At 41.6% G+C, this 19,679-nt stretch overlaps 1 protein-coding gene across 3 annotated transcripts in view; it reads right to left on the bottom strand.

Moving 5' to 3' along the window:
* CCDC13 (coiled-coil domain containing 13) overlaps positions 1-18,812 on the bottom strand; it is a 130,921-nt gene extending 112,109 nt beyond the window's left edge. For all 3 annotated transcript variants that reach the window (XM_030197579.1, XM_030197595.1, XM_030197589.1), the window contains exons 1-3: positions 18,742-18,812; positions 16,143-16,360; positions 9,335-9,483 (exon numbers count right to left, since the gene is read on the bottom strand). In XM_030197579.1, the coding sequence (XP_030053439.1) occupies positions 9,335-9,483; positions 16,143-16,354 (361 nt within the window). In that variant the 5' untranslated portion in view covers positions 16,355-16,360; positions 18,742-18,812. The remainder of the gene's footprint in view (positions 1-9,334; positions 9,484-16,142; positions 16,361-18,741) is intronic.
* Positions 18,813-19,679: the final 867 nt, after the last annotated feature.

The raw sequence follows: 19,679 nt of genomic DNA, 5'->3' as shown, positions 1-19,679 counted from the left end.
CTGCTTCTCTGCATCTTTGCCATCCTTTGCCTCTGTCCCTATTAGGTGCGCCTTGTACTGTCAAGCTTGGCACCACCTTTGCAGATTTCTCCTTCTTCCATCTCTGCCTGTCGGGACTAACTCCATGCTATTTGTGGAAGATGTTTCCATTTTGACATGAGACGCTGGCTGTCTCTTCAGCTATCGGGTCGGGCTCCCTTTCCAGAGGTTGTGCCATGCCTCTGCTCTGGATGTTTAGAGTGGCTGCTTCTCTGGCTGTCCTACTGTGCTCTGACTTGGGCTGCTTAGTTTTCACCTCTCTCTGTAGGTCTGGCATTGCTCTGTCTCTGGATGGCAGGTGCCTTGTGCCATCTATGGATGGAGAGTCTTTTTCTATCTATGGATGTGAGCCTTGCTACATCTCTAGATGGTGAGCCTTCTTCGGCTGTGTGTATTGAGCTTTGCTCCGGCACCGTATGGCTTTGGATGGACACCCTGGCTCTCTCTCTCTCTGGATATCGAGCTTTTCTCCATCTCTGGTTGTTGTGCCTTCCTCCATATATGGATGTCGGGACATGCCCAGTCTCCTGGCCATTGGGCTGTGTTTCCTCTTAGATTGCTGTACCCTGTTTTCACCTCTGGTAGTTTGGCCTTGCTTCGTCTCATGATGTTGAGTTTGGCTCCTTCTCTGAAGGGCAAGCCATGCCCTGCCTCTAAGCTTTGATCCTAGCTCTGCCTCTTGGTACCAAACTTTACTCTGCCTGGGGTGGTTGCATTTTGCTTCTTCTGTGCGGGTTGTACCGGATTCCTTTTTGGGACGGTAGATCTGGGTCACGCCTTGCTTTCTGTAGTGGGTGCACGATTATTATACCTTTGACCATGTCTCACAATCTCCTTATGCTCATTCCTCAATCTCTTCCTCTCCATCCTTCCTACTCCTTACCCCTCCCAATCTCTTCTCCTTTTGCTCATCCTATCTTTGTTTACCTTGCCATGATCAATTTACATATCCTCAAAACCCCACTACTACTATGTTTACTACAACTTGTAACATTCTCCTTCAAGACTTTGTAATTCTATTTACTATGTAAGCAGCATTGAACCTGCTATGTGTGGGAAAGCACGGGGTACAAATGTAATTAATAATAATACTATCCAATCCAGGCAATTTGCTACTCTTCAGTTTGTCAAATTGCCCCATTAAATCTTCCAGGGTTATAGAAATTTGTTTCAGTTTCTCTGACTCATCAGCATTGAATACCATTTCTGGCACAGGTATCTCTCCCACATCTTCAATTCATTTAATCTCTGCGCTATGGCCTTGTTTTCCCTGAGTGCCCCTTTTACCCCTCAGTTACCTAGCAGTCCAACTAATTCTTTTACCAGTATCTTGCTTCTAATATACCTAAGAAGATTTTACTATATGTTTTTGTCGTCAACACAATCTTCTTTTCAAAGTCTCTCTTTGCCTTCCTTATCAGCGCTTTGCATTTGACTTACCATTCCTTATGCTGTTTCTTATTTTCAGTCAGATCCTTCTTCCATTTTGTAAAGGATTTTCTTTCAGTTCTAATAGCTTCCTTCACCTTGCTTTTTAACCATGCTGCCTGCCGTTTGGCATTCCTTCTTCCTTTTTTAATTCATGGAATATATCTGGTCTGGGCTTCAGTGATAGTATTTTTGAACAGCATCCATACCTGGAAAAGTTTTAACCTTTGCTAAGTTTTTTTTTTTACCATTCTTCTCATTTTATCAGTCTCCTTTTTGAAAATTTAATGCTAATGTACTGGACTTCCTGTGTGTACTTACTCCAGAACTTACATCAAATCTGATCATGTTACAATTAGTGTTATCAAGCGGCCACAGCACCATTACCTCCTGCACCTATTATGTGCTCTACTAAGGACTAGGTCTAGAATTGTTCCCCATCTTGTTGGTTCCTGAACCAGCTGCTCCATAAAGCAGTCCTTGATTTTATGAAAGCATTTTACCTCCCTAGCATGCCTTGATGTTACATTTACCCAGTCAATATTGGGGTAATTGAAATCGACCATTATTATTATTGTGTTCCCCAGTTTGTTAGCTTCCTTAATTTCTGATAACATTTCTGCATCTGTCAGTTCATCCTGGTCAGATGGATGATAATACACTCCTGTCACTATATTTTCCCCCTTTACACCTGGAATTTGCAGTCTATTTGATTCTAGGCATTCCTTAACATATAATGCTACCCCCTCCACCAATTCGATCCACCCTATCACTGCGATATAATTTGTACCCTGGTACGACAGTGTCCCACTGGTTATCCTCCTTCCTCCAAGTCTCAGAGATGCCTATCATATCTATATTTTCTTGTAGTACAATATATTCCAACTCTACCATCTTATTTCTTAGGCTTCTGGCATTTGCAAATAGACATTTCAAACAATGTTTGTTGGTCTTATTTACAACTTGCTCGCAATTGACAGTGAATTTGCAATCTTGAAAATCTGTCTGCTTTTTAATTAAAGACACCTGGTCTACTACGGTCTCTACTGCAACCTCGCTATCTGGATGCCCTATCTTCCCTGTTTTGGTGATATGTCTGAAAGATACCTTGTTCCGAGCCATGTGCTTTTGAGCGACTGTCAGGCTTCCCTCAGTTTCTAGTTTAAAAGTTGCTCTATCTCCTTTTTAAAATGTTGATGCCAGCAACCTGATTCCACCCTAGTTAAGGTGGAGCCCCATCTTTCAGGAATAGGCTCCCCCTTTTCCCAGAATGTTGCCCAGTTCCTAACAAATCTAAAATGCTCCTCCCTAAACCATCACCTCATCCATGCATTGAGACTCCAGAGCTCTGCCTGGCTCTTGGACCCTGCGCACGGAATGGGGGAGCGCTTCTGAAACTACTACCTGGAGGTTCTGGACTTGAGCTTTCTACCCAACAGCCTAAATTTGGCTTCCGGAACCTCCCTCACACATTTGTCTAGGTCATTGGTACCCGCATTGAGCCTGCCATGAGTGGGAAAGCACGGGGTACAAATGTAACAAAAAAAAAGACAGCAGGCTCCTCCCCAGCACTGTCTAAAATCTTATCTTGGTGCCTTGTGAGGTCCGTCACCTTTGCACCAGGCAGGCAATTGACTGAGCGATCCTCACATCCACCAGCCACTCAGCTATCTACGTGCTTAACGATGCTCTCCCTTCAGGAGACCTTTCTCCTCTATGGCAGCAAAGAGGTTGCCAGACTGGAGGTGGGACTTCTCTACTGTGTCCCTGTAGGCCTCCTCTATAAACCTCTCTGTTTGCCGCAGCTCCTCCAAGTCTGCTATTCTAGCCTCCAGATATCGGACCTATTCCCTGAGTGCTAGGAGCTCCTTGCACCGAGTCCACACATACAACTTCTCACTAACTGGGAGGTAAATCAAACATGTGACACTCAGTGCAAATGATGGGATAGCCCTCATCTCACTGCTGGACTGCTGTCTGAATCTTATTATTGGTGATTTCTTAATTAAGTTGCTATTGGAGTAGGAATATGTATACTGAAGTCCCCTAAGATTGCTAGTTATATGCTAGGCTATCCTAATATTAAGTATTTATTATGATGATCATCATTATTTTAATGTAATTAGCAGGTACCCCTCTATGAATTTTAAGAAGATTGTATTTCTCAGGAGAAATTACATCTTACCCTGCTGATTTACTTTCATTTAGTCCCTCTAGACTATCACAGATGGATTATGCACTCCTACCAGCAGATGAATACTGAGGATACACTGTGCAGTTCTCTGAAAGTCAGTCTACGAATAGCAAAGCAAAACAGGCCAACAAGACCACAAGCAAGAGAAGGGAACAAGATGAAGAGCCCAAAACACAACCCCTGAAGAAGCTGCAATGAGCAGGATCAGGGCAACTGCTCTGCCATCCTGCTACGCCTCTGCCAACTTATAGAACTAGGAATTCAACGCAAAATAAAACACACTTTTTTTTTGTACTCTGAGAATGAGAGTGTTAAAGCTACCTTCTACACTTGTTGCAAATACATACTCTGCGACCACTTTCGCTGCCCTGAAAAAACACAAGACAGAATGACTCGCCATAATTTGGGTGGGCTCTATCACCGTCTAGAGGGACTAAAGGAAAGTAAATCAGCAGTTAAGACCTAATTTCTCCTTCCATAGTGTCCCTCTAGACCATCAGAGATGGGAAATACCAAAGCAGCAACCTTATGGGTGGGACCCCCACAGACTGAAATCTGGCATCTGAGCTCCAAAGGGACTGCATAGACTTACCACAATCTGCTGAGACTAAGAATAGACTGACTTTCAGGGGACTGCACAGCCCACTTGTACATCTACTGGAAGTTCAGTCTCCATCTGCTGATAAGAGTTCATAACCCATCTGTAACAGACTAGAGGGATGCTATAGAAAAGCTAATTACTGGCAGATACAGATGCCCTAATTAATTTGAATTTGTAGCTTCCAAATTGGTTAAAGGGTCTATACTTGTTTGATCCTCCATCCTCACTTGTGCTGTCTCACCACAGGGGAAGTCTTTCCACGTGCTGGGTTAGTGTGACAGGCTGGAAGTGACTGTAAGATGGCTACACTAAAATGGTTTCTTTTTCATTTCTTTTATTATTGTTATTATGTAAGCCTTTGAGTTATTAGGGGGGGGGTTACATATTTTGTAGGTATGTCAAACCCCCACCATCACCACCATCTTTGTTTAGCAGACAGCCAGTTTTGTTCCTTAATGTGTTCCGGACATCACAATCCCGACAGGCAGGGTATTCGAGCTCCTACAGAATTACAGAACATGAGCAGGAATGGAAAAAAGCATAGAGAGAAGCCTATTATAAAGAACAGGGATTCCTTTAGTTACAGATGTTATCAGGAAATGATTGATTGGGGGGTTTCACATCTGAAGTGTGTATGTCATTCTTTATTTTTTCTATGGGTAGAAAGCACGTAAAAACAAATTGCTTACCTGTAACAGATGTTCTCCTTGGACAGCAGGATAAAAGTCCTCACAACATCGGTTATGTTGCTGAAGAAGCCTGGCGTAGGAAATGCTACTCTATCTCAAGAGTTTCTAGAAGCTTTCCAGTAGGCTCAACATACATGCATGCTACTTCCTGCCTGCCACTGTCGGACAAGATCACTTCAATCCATTTCTAAAACTTACAATATACCGCTCTGGGGCGAAGCTAAGATAGCAGCTGGCTGACTGTTGTGTGCCTCAGTATTCCTCTGCTTGCTTTTTTTATTTCTCTCTTTTATACCAAACAGGGAAGTATAAATGCTGACTTAAAGTCTTTCCCTTGGAGACCTCAGGTCCTCCTCCTTCTGGACCCATGGATTGTTATGTGGAATGCAGGGGGCCTCAGACACATAGGTCCAAAGTGCAGGAACATGTGGGGAAAACATCAGAGAGAGGTGGACTGTCGGGCTCCCCTGATTTGGATGCTACTCTCAGCCCAGAGCTAAGAATTCCCCCTGTGCAGCCGATTTTGTCGGTGTACTGCAGGCCCGAGCAGACCCACTGGGGATGGGGGAGCCGAAATCGTGTCAAGGCAAGATAGCACTGGTTTTGAAAAATCAGTAGAGGATAGAATTTCAGAACTAGCAGTGAGGCCCTTTTCTCCTGGTGGGGATGCCTCCTCTTCTAAAGATCAAATGATAGAATCAATCCCTCTGTATCTGTGATATCAAGAAGAGGAAACTAAGGAGCAGCTAAAATTTGAAAGCAAGGAAAGTATAGGGGAGGATTCAGTATAGGCTGTATATAAGTCAGCCAAGTTTGCTTTGAGAAATGCCGATGATTTCGGCTCCCTTAACTAGCTCTATACATCATAAGCTTCCCATTTTTTAAAAAAAACTTTCTTTCCTTAGTTTTCAAAAAAACATTTTAAAATATATATATGTCTCTAAGTGATGTTTTAAAACTTTTTTCAATAAACAAAAATCAAATGTCCAACTTGTATATCAATTTTTTCAAATAATCTGATATTGCCACTGTGATTGCAAACTAAGTTTCAATCAACAGTACGAAAACAGGAGTCAGAGTAACACTCCTCTTCACCTATCCATCTTATGCAACACTAATAGAGGTATGCCATCAACTTGTTTAGGAGGCGGGGCTAGTGCTGGGTAGACTTCTATGGTCTGTGCCCTGAAAATGGCAGATACAAATCAAGGTCAGGTATACATATAAAGTAGCACATATGAGTTTATTTTGTTGGGCAGACTGGATGGGCCGTACAGGTCTTTTTCTGCCATCACTTACTATGTTACTATCTTGATCACTGGTTCTTCAAAGACGAATAGCAGTTTAGTTTTGAGGCCTTGTTTCATGTTTTGTATACTTGTATCACTGGAATTTTAAATGAAAAACAATTTCCCAAGGACTAATAAACTTAATATCTTAAAATAATTAAAAAAACTTGTATAAAGATATTAAGTACATTAGTCCTTGGGGAAATAGTTTTTTTATATATATAATTTGATATATCCCAAGATTCCAATTATTTTTTAGTTGAATTTAATAATCCCATTGTGTGTATACTGGAATTTTATAGGTAATTTTGTGCTTGATTTCATATTCCAGTTCTTTTTTTTTTGTGGATATCCTCTTCAGAAGAGCCAGGGTAGTTACCAATTACCAGCTAATTCTCCTCCATTTATATCACTACTACTACTACTATTTAGCATTTCTATAGCGCTACAAGGCATACGCAGCGCTGCACAAACATAGAAGAAAGACAGTCCCTGCTCAAAGAGCTTACACTCTAATAGACAAAAATAAAGTAAGCAAATCAAATCAATTAATGTGTACAGGAAGGAGGAGAGGAGGGTAGGTGGAGGCGAGTGGTTACAAGTGGTTACGAGTCAAAAGCAATGTTAAAGTGGTGGGCTTTCAGTCTAGATTTAAAGGTGGCCAAGGATGGGGAAAGACGTAGGGGCTCAGGAAGTTTATTCCAGGCATAGGGTGCAGCAAGACAGAAGGCGCGAAGTCTGGAGTTGGCAGTAGTGGAGAAGGGAACAGATAAGGATTTATCCATCGAGCGGAGTGCACAGGAAGGGGTATAGGGAAGAACGAGTGTGGAGAGATACTGGGGAGCAGCAGAGTGAGTACATTTATAGGTTAGTAGAAGAAGTTTGAACAGGATGCGAAAACAGATAGGGAGCCAGTGAAGCGACTTAAGGAGAGGGGTAGTATGAGTAAAGCGACCCTGGCGGAAGATGAGATGGGCAGCAGAGTTTTGAACTGATTGGAGAGGGGAGAGGTGACTAAGTGGGAGGCCAGCAAGAAGCAGATTGCAGTAGTCTAAACAAGAGGTGACAAGGGTGTGGATGAGGGTTTTGGTAGAGTGCTCGGAAAGAAAGGGGCGGATTTTACGGATGTTGTAAAGAAAGAAACGACAGGTCTTGGCGATCTGCTGGATATGAGCAGAGAGGGAGAGAGAAGAGTCAAAGATGACCCCAAGGTTTCGAGCCAGCCCAGATTACAATGGAAACAATATGACAAGCTGTTCTTGAGCAATAGTGTCTCAGGTGAATAATTTGGTGATGAGACTTAATGAGCAGGAGAATAAACATTTGTAACACTGAAGTGGCAGCTTTGAGGCAAGCTTTGGAAACTTGTAAATCAGATAAACAGCCATTCAGACAGTAGATGCCTTCCTGATTAAATATAACATTACATTTAGAATGAAGGTGAAAGCTTTGGAGAATGAAACATGATCTTCTAATCTGCATCTAATTAATTTTCCCAATTTGCCTCTGATAGCCTCAAGGGAGATCTTTATTCAGTACTTAACTGAGGTTATGAAAATACAGTAGTACCTGAGGCAATTCCTCATTTTGGGAAGATTTAATATTTGTCTATAGCCAAAGGAAAAAAATTGCAGATTCTAATAAGGCAGCTACTCCTGTTTTGGATGTTTCTGATGCGCTGGAATTATCAGATACGGATCTAGCAGTTCCAGATAAATTGATTGCTTCTTTAATGCTAAAATCTGATAGACTGGTTACTGCACTTAGGGGGTCTTTTACTAAAGCTTAGCTCGAGTTATCTGCAGCAGGGCCCACAGGAATAAAATGGGCCCTGCTGCAGATAACTCCTATAGGCCCTGCTGCAGATAACTGGAGCTAAGCTTTAGTAAAAGACCCCCTTATTCTTTAAGTATCAAGATGAGTTGTTTCTAAAATAAGAATGGAATATTTCCGGATGTAGAAACGACAGAGAAAATATTTATTGTTATGTCATGGGGTACCACAGATGGGGGCCCTCTTTCTTTCTCAAATTCCCTTATAAATGCATTGTCAAGTATAGATCTCTAAAGTATATACTTTTTGTACCCGCACACTTGACCTCTTTTTTTTTTTTTACTTGCTCATAGACCAGTAGGTCCTGGGGTTTCTATCCCTTTTCTGGCTGCAGATAATGTAAGTTCAGCATAATTATGCTTGGGATAGTAGCTTATCAGCCTAGCCTGTACCTTTTCCTTAATTTAGGAAATATAACTTAAGAACTATAATTGTAATTTCCTTTATTTCCTTTTCTCCAAAGACAACCGGGATAGCAAGTCCTCCCAGCATGAAAATCCATAGCTACAGGTTGCTTTCAACAGAAAAGTAAATTAGAAAATAGTACAACTAACAGAGCTGCAACATGCCCCCCCCCCCATCCCCCATTTTAGAATGCAGCCTGGAACTGAAAGAAATGGGCCTAAGGAGGATGGAGTTGGATTCCAAGCCTCAAAGAGATCTTGGAAGACTGACAAACCAAACTTACTGACACATTTGGAGTCCTGTTCCAAACAAGATGCGAATGATTGAACTGATGTCAATGTCATAGTTCTGCAATCTGTATGGAGGCCAACCTCAAGAGGGCTACCAATGCCACCATAGTTCTGACATTATGAGCTGTGACACAACCTTCAAAAGTCATAGCTTCCTAAGCATAAGTTAAAGAAATGCAGTCTGTAGCCATTTAGAAAATATCCAGTCAATATTCAGCCAGTGGCAGTCACCTCTCTCCAAAACATCCAACCCTCCCTCCCAACCCCACCTTCCAAAAAATTGGTCGGCACTAGCAATCAGATCCCACTCCCTCCCAACTTCCCCCCTCTACAAGCAGCACCCCCCCCCCCAAGGCCTACCTTTCAAGTTAGTAGTGGTCTAAAGGGTTGTAAGGGCAGGTGCAATGCCCACTCACTCCTATCATGAGCCCTCCATCAAAATGGTTGCCACAACATCTAGCGACAGTCTTGCAGTTTTAGCAGAGCGGCTGTGTGCCCCCACTGCCCCACTCTGATCCCTATAAGCGAGATATAAAAAATTTGGCTTAAGAAGTTGCCCTACCTACCTGCTAAGGCCAGTTTGTCTTCCTCTATCTTCTTTTTCAGGCGTTTGATTTCAAAGTCTTTCTCCTGTACCAGTTTGTACAGTCTTCCGTTTTCATCCTTAACTTCATTGAGCTGGTCCTGAAGTTGTTCATTTTCAAGTTCAAGAAACCTGCAAGGCAAAGCAGACTGTCTTCATCTGGTACTCTGCACCCCAGAACAAACTGGCCTCTTGCGACACTGGAAATCAGGAAAGTAAAGAAGATGCTCCGACAGTGAATTCTAGCACTGCATAGAAAGAAAAGGATGTTGGTCATTTTCTTGCCTTCAAAAAATAAAATAAAGCAACACGTTAAAAAAAAACCACAAAAAAATGTTCGGTAAGGAGAAAACAGAGATGGCTTCTTTACTTTCATACATCGGCCTAAAGGATTTCTTTTATTTTTCATTGCCACATAAACAATATATGTATGTTGGAAAGTTATTAGATTTGTAGCAGAGAAGCAAATGGTGCAACGAACAAAATGTATGAACGTGATAATCAGTTCATTTTCCTATGGAAATGGTTTCATTATCAAAATATTCCACTCCAAAGAAAACCCTCTGTTTAACGAGTCTCTTATGCACACCTTATTTAACCTCTTCCAAACTTTCAATTTATGGATTGTGTTCTGTTATAGATTTTTAAACTGAGGGTTTCTCTTACAAGGCTGCATTAGAAATCCCTGCACGGCAAATGAGAGGAAGCCAGCGGTATGCTGGTAAATGTATAACAAAGGGCTCTCTCTCTCTCCACAAAAAGAACAAAAAAAACCCACCCGTAGATATGTACGTAACTCTATTAAACATTCTACTGGTACAAATGATATGCGCAGGAAGCAACCAATTTACAAATATTAAAACATACAATATTCTATACTGTAAATACCAAATGGCCAATTGATTTTTGCAGAATGCTTTTGTTGATTTTTGCTACGCTTGTATCTGTAGCCAACCTATGCTTGCTGTTCATCCCAATCTGCTAATTATACTCACAATAAATTTATTGACATTAAATCTGACATATGATTTACTGTCAGACTATTTCTCACTCTATATACCAATATACCCACTACTGGTAAAGTGGAACAAGCTGGACAGGTACAGATTCCTCCACAGACACTACATGCCAGCAGAATCCTTCATCTCAGTCGCACATGCAGAACATGGACCGATACAAAATAGGGTGCTACAAAACACCGTGCAGCCCCCCCCCCCCCCCCCCACCAAGAAAGCCAAATTCCATATGGAGTAAAAATACTGGTAAAAGTAACAGAAATCCATTTTCTTCCTTACTCCACTTAATACAAAATTAGAAAAGATATACAGTGCACTACATTTAAGTGCACGTCGGATAAGCGCATGCTCTGTTTAACTGCATGCTGTACTTCGGTCCCGTTTTTGGCACCATTAATTTCTATGGGGACAAACTTCGGTTTAGCACACCACTGATAAGTGCAAGATTCGCTTAAATGCATGGTTCAAGACCGCTCCTCTGCAGGAAAGACTCCGCAGAAGCACACGCATGGAATATGAAAGCCGATCGGCGCATGACAACCGAGATTTCAAATTTACCGCCTCTTTAACTGCCCCAGGCAGATTGGGGGAAAGAATGTTGTTGGCACATGCACCGGGGTCATCGTTGCGGCAGCGGAACTGTAAGACTTTAACACTGGCTGAACGAATAGAAGTTCTTAAAAAATTAGAAAACAAAGTCAAGCATCTATTGCTAAAGAATATGGTGTCAATCCCAGTCAAATTTCACATATCTTGAAGCAGAAAGACCAGCAAAACAATACAAATCCACAATGGAAACGAAAACGTGCGGGAAAAGCTGAGGAGGTAGAAGATGCTCTTCTCCGGTGGTTTTCTCAAGTCAGGAGCAGACAGTTTCCTGTCAGTGGTCCACTGCTTACGCAGAAAGCTAACCAGCTAGCTGAAAGTCTTGGACTAACTGAATTCAAAGCCACTGTTGGATGGTTGGAAAGATGGAAGGAGAGGAACTGCATAAAATTCAAGAAACAGCATGGTGAGAAACAAGACGCTGATCACTTTGGTGCTGAAAATTGGGTTGTTTCAGTTCTTCCTACCATCCTGAACGAGTATGCACTTTGTGACATTTTCAATGCTGACGAAAATGGTCTCTACTGGCGAGCGATTCCTGATGGAATACTTGCATTCAAACATGCCGAAACTACTGGAGGTAAAACATCAAAGGACCAACTGACTATCCTCCTTTGCTGCAATATGGATGGGAGTGAGAAGTTGGAACTCCTCGTCATTGGAAAGAGCAAGCAGCCCCGTTGCTTCAAGAAAGTTAAGCGACTTACTGTGTCATACGAGGCTAATGCAAATTCGTGGATGACTGGGGAAATTTGGAAACAGTGGCTAAAGAAGTTAGCCACTAAGGCATCAGATTTTGCTGCTTTGTGATAATTGTGCTGCACACAGGGATGATATCAGGCTGTCTAACGTCAAGGTGGTCTTCCTGCCACCAAACACTACCTCTCTGATCCAACCTCTGGATCAGGGCATAATAGCCAATTTCAAACAACATTAATGAGCTCTTATGCTACGTCGTCTGATGAGCGTTATGGATGACCAGACTGGCAAGGATAAATGTGCTGTTGAACTGGCTGGTAATCTATCACTGTTGGATTCCCTACATATGTAGAAAGAAGCCTGGAATCATGTTACACAGGCAACCATTGTGAACTGCTACAAGTGGGCAAGCTTTGTTAAGGATGTGGAGAGGGACGAAACAGGTGCAGCTGTTGCAAACGCGTCAGATGAAGCGGTTTTACTGAAGAGGAGTTCCATTGCTATGTAGCTGTTGATTACGATCTACAAACAGCTGAAGACATTACTGATGTCGAGATATGCTCCTACACGCAGGCAACAACGGCTGATGATGGAACAGATGAAGAAATGAGCAGCGAGGCACAGGCTGATGAAATTCAACAACCTCCTCCTGTCACTTTTGCAAGAGCGCTTATCTGGAGGCCACCAGTGCTATGACAGTTTTTATCGTCTGGCAGACATAGAGGCATATTTTCAAAGCACTTAGCCTTCCAAAGTTCCATAGAAACCTATGGAACTTTGGAAGGCTAAATGCTTTGAAAATATGCCTCATAGTCTCTGGGAATCACAAACCCAAGAGTGTACAGAGGACTATAACTGATTACTTCAAGTAAGCCTAATGTCAGTTGACTGTATACTGTACATATAATAATAAACAGTACTGTACATATGTTTATCAGCTGTCAAGCTTCTTTGGGTCACAACGGTTAAGTGCGCACTCTGGTTAACTACATGCATTTCTTTGGTCCCAGACCCTTGCACTTAAGCGGATTGCACTGTATTTCCAAAAAAGCAAACACCCATGAGCAGCATAAATTCCCCTTTCCTTTCCCTCCCATCCATGAGCAGCATGTCCTCCTCTCCTTTCCTCCCCTTCTGTATGCTGCATTTCTCTCTTTTCCCTTCCCTCCATGTATGACATATCTCTCTCATCTCCCTTCTCATCCACTTGCAGCCTGTCCCCCTTCTCTCCCTCTCCGCCACGCACAGCTTGTCCTCTTCTCTCCCTCTCATCCATGCGCAGTTTGTCCTCTTCTCTTCCTCTCATCCATGCGCAGTTTGTCCTCTTCTCTCCCTCTCATCCATGCAGCTTGTCCTCTTCTCTCCCTCAAGCAGCATGTTTATGAAAACCCCCTCCCACTCCCCGGGCCTACTTTACACAGCTCTGGTGGGTAATTGGTCAGTTGAGGCAGAAGCAGTCCTCCTACACGCCTGCCCATGCAGTGTCCACTCTCCATACTGAAGATGGCTGCCGTGAGTTCCTGCAGCAATCTCCCAAGACTGCCACTGAAACTTACGGCAGTCAGTCACTTTCAGTATGGAGCAGGGACGTAGCCAGACCTGACATTTTGGGAGGGGGCCCAGAGTTAACATGGGGGTGGCACTAGGCATATAAGTGTGAATAGTGCTTGGTATACTCCTAAATAATGCCTTAAAGTGCACTTGATAATGGATTTCTAAGTAAACAGTGTCTGTCCTGCATCAATACTGGCTGTATTTACTGAAAGCCTCCAGCACCAACTCGGCTCAAACAATCACACCCACTGATTGATATAACTTTCAAAAAGTCCTGCCATCTAAGGTTTTGTAAAACTGGGTGCCATATCCTGCTCCCATCTCGCCTCTAGAACCCTCAAGTCACAGCAAACAAATCCAGACTTGTGGGTTATGACCATCTAGCAGGTGGAGATAGAGCGTACCAAACTGAACTCGCTACATAGGACAGTATGATCCTTGGTCAGTCAGTATTTCTTGTAACAAAGCAGAAGGAATAAGGCAAACATTTCTTCCTTCTCACAGAAATGAGGTATAAACCTGTTAACTAGCAGGACTATAGCACAGGCAACCACAGCAAGAAACCTAAGCAGAGAAACAGACTGAACTGACAGTGTCAACCTTGTGAAATGGTGGCACTCTGGATTTAGAAAATTATCACTTGGCAAGTGATTAATGAACACTGAAGAGCTTGGATTTGGAATAGCCTTGTGCTATAAGAGATTCCATAGCTCTTGTCACTAACATCCGATGCCTCTCTGTCCTACAATAAACAATAGCACACTGCTTAGTATGATTTCAGGTATCGGTGAATTGCTTATTACTCCTATATCTTTTTGTTGTTGGAACTTTCTAGTATGTCTTTGCCAAAACAGCATAAGGTCCTGTGAACTGCCCCAGTCCGATCTGCCTCTGCAGCATAATTAACTTCCACAATTTAACCTCTAACCTATATTACATACACAGTGAGAGAAAAGCAGACAGCCCAGGGAGTCCCCATGCCACAATCTATCAAGACAAGTCCCACATTCCTTATCATCCCAGCTACACCAATCTGGCCAAGTGAGATGTAACTAAGCAGAATCTCACTGGGAGGGGGGAGGGGACGACGATGCTCTGTCCCTGTAAATGCCCCCTTGCATGTACACGCAATGCAAGTTACACACTTTGGTACAGAATAGCCCTTAGGCAGCAAACTGGCATATACGTTAGTAAGCACATACCTATGAATATATACGCTAGTATTCTAAATATTATAGAATTTCCCCATTACAGGGAAATTCGATAACAGGGTGCCTAACAGGATTCTATTCTATAAAGCAGGGCTACCCAATTCTGGTCCTCAAGGTCCACAGGCAAGTTAGGTTTTCAGGATATCTACAATGAATATGCATAAGAGAGGCAGTGTGTGCAAATCTCCCTCATGCGTATTCATTATGGATATCCTGAAAAACCTGGCCTGCCTGTGGACCGGAATTAAATAGCCCTGAAATAGGTGCCTACTTTCCATTATACAATACTAACCTAACTGGGTATATACTATATGCACTTAAAAGTTAAATGCAAATAGTTATGCCAGGCGAAGAGCTGGTGTATATGTTAGCGCACAACTGCTGCAGGTACACATGTAACTTACAGTATTCTATAAGTTTTGTGTGCAAGTTTGAACCCCACCCACTAGGAATAGCCTAATGGTTAGTGCAGTGGACCTTGATCCTGGGGAACTGGGTTCAATTCCCACTGCAGCTCCTTGTGACCCTGGGCAAGTCACTTAAACCTATTGCCCCAGGTACAAAATAAGTGCCTGTATATAATATGTAAACCGCTTTGAATGTAACCAAAAAAAGGCAGTATATCAAGTCCCATTCCCTTTTCCCTTTCCCATACATATGTACACCAATGGCTATTTATAGAATAGAGCTTAGGTAGAACTTTGGAAGTTACACAAATATGTGCACACATACCTGTGTACATGCTATTATTCTAAACCAGTAGTTATCAACTGGTGTGTCTCCAAAAGTTTGGCATAAACAGCAAACCTGAACTTTCCTTAACAACCATTTGTGCCTACAAGATGGGAAAGCTAGAGAGTCAGGCATAGGTGACCCTGTTCGTAAAGGTGGTTAATAAATCGCAATAAACAAAAATGCATAAACTTGAAATCTCCATAACCGCTCCCTATTTCTGCGTCTCAACTAAGCCCCAGTGACAACTGCTGTGACCAGTCTCAAAAGGAAATGCTTGCAGATCTGCTGTCAATATGTTCTGTGTGCTACATAGTTTCCAAGTAGTATATTTGGAGGGTTTTGTGTTACTTCACAATATCTGGCAGTAAAATGATTTTGTATTGCAGGTACTAAGGTGACACCAGAATCTGAAAATATAGTTGTTTTGTATGTTAAGCTGTTTAGACTCTAAAATGGAAAACATCTGATGATGCTGACAGTAAATTTATTGTGAATTTTCCTACTATACAGTCTTATATGGAAAAACTGTAAGCAACACATCAGTCCAAGATTTCTCACTGATAAAAAGTCAGTAAAGACTGAAACCTCTTTGTGTAAAAAAAAAAAAAAAGTTTAATTTTGGCACCAGTTTATAAAAAAAGTAAATTCTGTTTAAGTATATTTAAATAATTAGGGTTTGTTGTTTTTTTTGCTTTTAGCTGTGAATTTTAGTGTTCAGTGTGACACACACATGAGCATTGCATGTCAGGTGTGTCACAAAAACAGAAAGGTTGAGAACCACTGTTCTAAACAACATTTATGTGCATACATGATGTATAACTATTAGAGCCTATGTTACAGAATTGCCCTTCTTCAATTGCAAGTCCCTTTGGACAAGGACATATTAATACTTACTACCACTGTACAATGATGTGTACATCAAAAAGCGCTATAAAAGTGGTAAGTATTACTATAATAAGACGGGTTTTACCTTTTACTGATGTCAACTGGTGGCTCTGAATTCACCTGAAGCAGATTTAGTTCATCCTGAATCTCAAAGGTATCTGTCTTCATCGAGGGCTCCTCTGGCTGACCCGGTGGTTTCTTTTTCTCCATTAGTTTCTGTAGTCTTCTCTGTTGCTGTTCCTGCAAAGCCTTAAACTGAAGCTTTAAAGTTTCACTCACATCATCATTCAACTCCATGATGAACTACAGAACAAAGAAATTAGACAAAAGGTTATTACTTAAAAGAACATAGATCTTGAGGCAAAAATCAAGCAACGTCAAGTAACTTACACTGCATATTCACACAAGTCACACTAGAATGGACTTAATATAAACACCGCCAGGCTTATGCTACATTGAGGGGCATTTTCGATATGACGTCTAAGTCCGACTTTGGACGTTTTGTTCAAGATGTCCAGAATCTGAATAGCAAAAATGGCCATTCAGCAAAACGTCTTTTTTTTTTTTTAATGGCCACTTGCTAGATGTTTCTGTGCTCTGTGCATTTATCTTTTTGGTCCATTTTCAACAACAAAAAAAAAAATATCCAAGTGAAAAATGCACAAAATCAAGCCATTAGGATGTAGGAGGCGCCAGCACACACACAATTTAAGAGGATAACGAGCCAATTAATGCCACTAATTGGCTTAACAAGCAATTGTTGGCACTAATTAAATTTAATTGGGCACAGGCCTAAAACTTACACTCGGCCCAAAAAAAGGGGGCGCTGAAAGAGGACGGTTATGGGTGTTTCGGGGCAGAATGGGAGTGCATAATTGCAGAATAACGGTGATCCATGCTTTCATTTAGGCGTGGGCATTTGCTCCATGTTTTCTTGGTGCAAACGGTCACGCCTAAATTTACGCACGACCATAATACATAAGGATTATTCTATAAACCACACCAAACTTTAGGCGTGGCTTATAGAATAGCGCTTAAGCAGGCTTTTTTTCAGCACCAATTTCAGAGGCGCCAATTACTGAATCTACCCCAATACGTAAACCGCTTTGACTGTAACCACTGAAAGGCGGTATATCAAGTCCAATCCTCTTTTTCCTTTTAACACAGGAGGTAAAAAAATAAAATAAAATAAAGAGCTGAAGCTGTGGGAAACAGCAAAGCAGGGGTAACATTAGATCCAGAAGAGGGAAAATACAGACCTAACATTTATTTGTTCATAGGAATAAATAAATCTTCACAGAGGGTACAGAACAATAAACAAAAAAACTTAGCAAAAAAACCCACACTTCTAGCATAATAAACTCAGATTGTCAACACTCAGAAAGTGCTCAGGTGCCTCAGAGCTAAACACCCCAACCCAAAGCATCCAGCTGCTACCATAGGGCTATAGCCAGCATCTCTCAGAGGCAACACCAAAGCACTAGATATGTGGAGTAAAAGAGCTCATAAGCATTAAAAAAGCTCCACAAAGTGTGAGTGTAAGTCAAGACAGAAATATCATGCAAGAGGCCATAGTAAAAAATATAACAAAAGCAACAAGACTACAAAACTCACAGGATAAGGTCTGAACCCTACATCCAGCTACAAAAACAACCCCAAACGTATGCCCCAGGATATATATATATATATATATCTCACATGGGAGAAATTTGATTGGTGTTAGGCTTGAATTAGAAAGCTCTATGCTAACAAAATTGTAAGTTATAGGTCAAGCTGTGCAAGCCGTACACTGCCTTGGGTAAATCCTAAAGGCAGTTAATAAATTCCAACAAATAAATTAATAAATACATAATCAACAGATCACTATTCTCAAGCAAGTTTATTGCATTGCTCCCTGATACAGTAAAAAAAGAAAAAAAAAGTAAAACAGAAAAAATAACAAATGACATTTAAATAACTAAACTGCCTAAATGTCACACTGGGGCCCCGTGATCAATTAAGTATTCTACTTCTGCTAGCACTTAAAGAAGTGGCTCCCAAACCTGGCCCTGGAGGCACCCCAGCCAGTCAGGTTTTCAGTACATCCACAATAAATAGTCAAGAGATAGATCTGCATGCAGTCCAGGCAGTGCATGCAAATGTCTCTCATGAATATTCATTGTGGGTATCCTGAAAACCTGACTGCCTCTAGGACCAGATTTAGGAGCCCCTGAAGGATTTCAAAGGGAGCTCCCCCAGCACTCTAACCCCACCCCTACCCCCAGTCCCAGTAGAAACTTATCAATTATAAGACCTCCACATGTTTTTTTTTTTATATTAACAACTGTGTTAACATTTTACCACCTTATCACATTAAAACAATGCATTTGAATGCACTCTAGGTCAGATGCACAAAGCATTTTCACAACCGAAATAAAATGGGCAACAAAAAAATATAAATCCTGTTATTACTTCAGACCAAACCAAACGCTGGTGCTATTTTTCATCCTCACCCGCATCAAAACTTAAAATATCAGTAAGCGTCCATAAAAGTGAGCGCCTGTGTTATAAACATGAACGGTGACTACAGTGAAGCCCTTCGGTGAACAATCTGCATCTAACCTTATCCCAAGCCTTTACAAGAGAATAAATACTGGGTATATAGGATTGAGAGCAGATAGCAACAGAAATCAGTTTATTCTTACGCCTTGTTTTCTTTCTTCCAAACGCTACTTCTTGGTAGCTAGCTAGCGCTATGCGGTCCTCAGTTGTCAAGGAGGAGCTACTAGAAAGAAATAGGTGGGGACACCAGAGTGAGGCCTGGAGCCCATAACAGAAGCTATTGGAGCACCAGAATGAGGCTTGGAATTCAAAGAGAGACGCTATCGGAGCCCCAGAATCAATGCGGTTTAATAGACAGAAGTGGAAGTGAGCCTATTTAGTCCACAGTAAGCAAGGAAGCCAATTAGGGTCATTTTTGTTTCCACTCTCTCGGGCAGCCGTCATCTCTAGTACACTCAAAACAAAGCAAGCAAACCTATGAGCTGCTGCATCCACGTAGTCGTTCTTTATTGTTGGTCCATCTGTAACAAGTCTAAAGCTGTTTCAGTTGGATAGGCAGTGCCTTAAAAGGTGGCGGACAGAAGAGTTTTTTTTTTTAACTTATTGAACAGCTTTTTAATTTATTTGAAAGCTTCCCATATGTAGATATAAATATAATGAAAATTAAATATCACTAAAACAGCGTACAATTATTATAGCTGGTAGAAACAGCAATTTTAAACTCTGTATTTTGTGCTCATTTTTCTACACTAAAATCTACATAAATAAATAAATGCACTGTATACAATACAGATGGCCAAATTTCAGTAAGGATATGGGTTCATCCTAACTGCCTTGGGAAGCCTGGTGTTATAAAGATGGCATGTTTGAAAATATAAGTGAGATTAAATAGAAATGTTACCAACAATAAAGAACGACAACATGGATGCAGCAGCTCATTGCGCAGGGGAGTGGAAACAGAGATTAACCTAATTGGTTTCAATGTGTTGACCTCACTTTGTCTCCTGTCTATTAAACCTCCTTGCCCCAAATGAAGGCTTGAAATCAAGGAAGCCAATGTGGGAGGAAGCAGACTAGGCTC

Source organism: Microcaecilia unicolor, chromosome 1, assembly GCF_901765095.1.
Source record: "Microcaecilia unicolor chromosome 1, aMicUni1.1, whole genome shotgun sequence".
Lineage (NCBI taxonomy): Eukaryota > Metazoa > Chordata > Amphibia > Gymnophiona > Siphonopidae > Microcaecilia > Microcaecilia unicolor.
The sequence above is the reverse complement of the archived record's forward strand: the minus strand, read 5'-3'. Positions and strand labels throughout refer to the sequence as shown.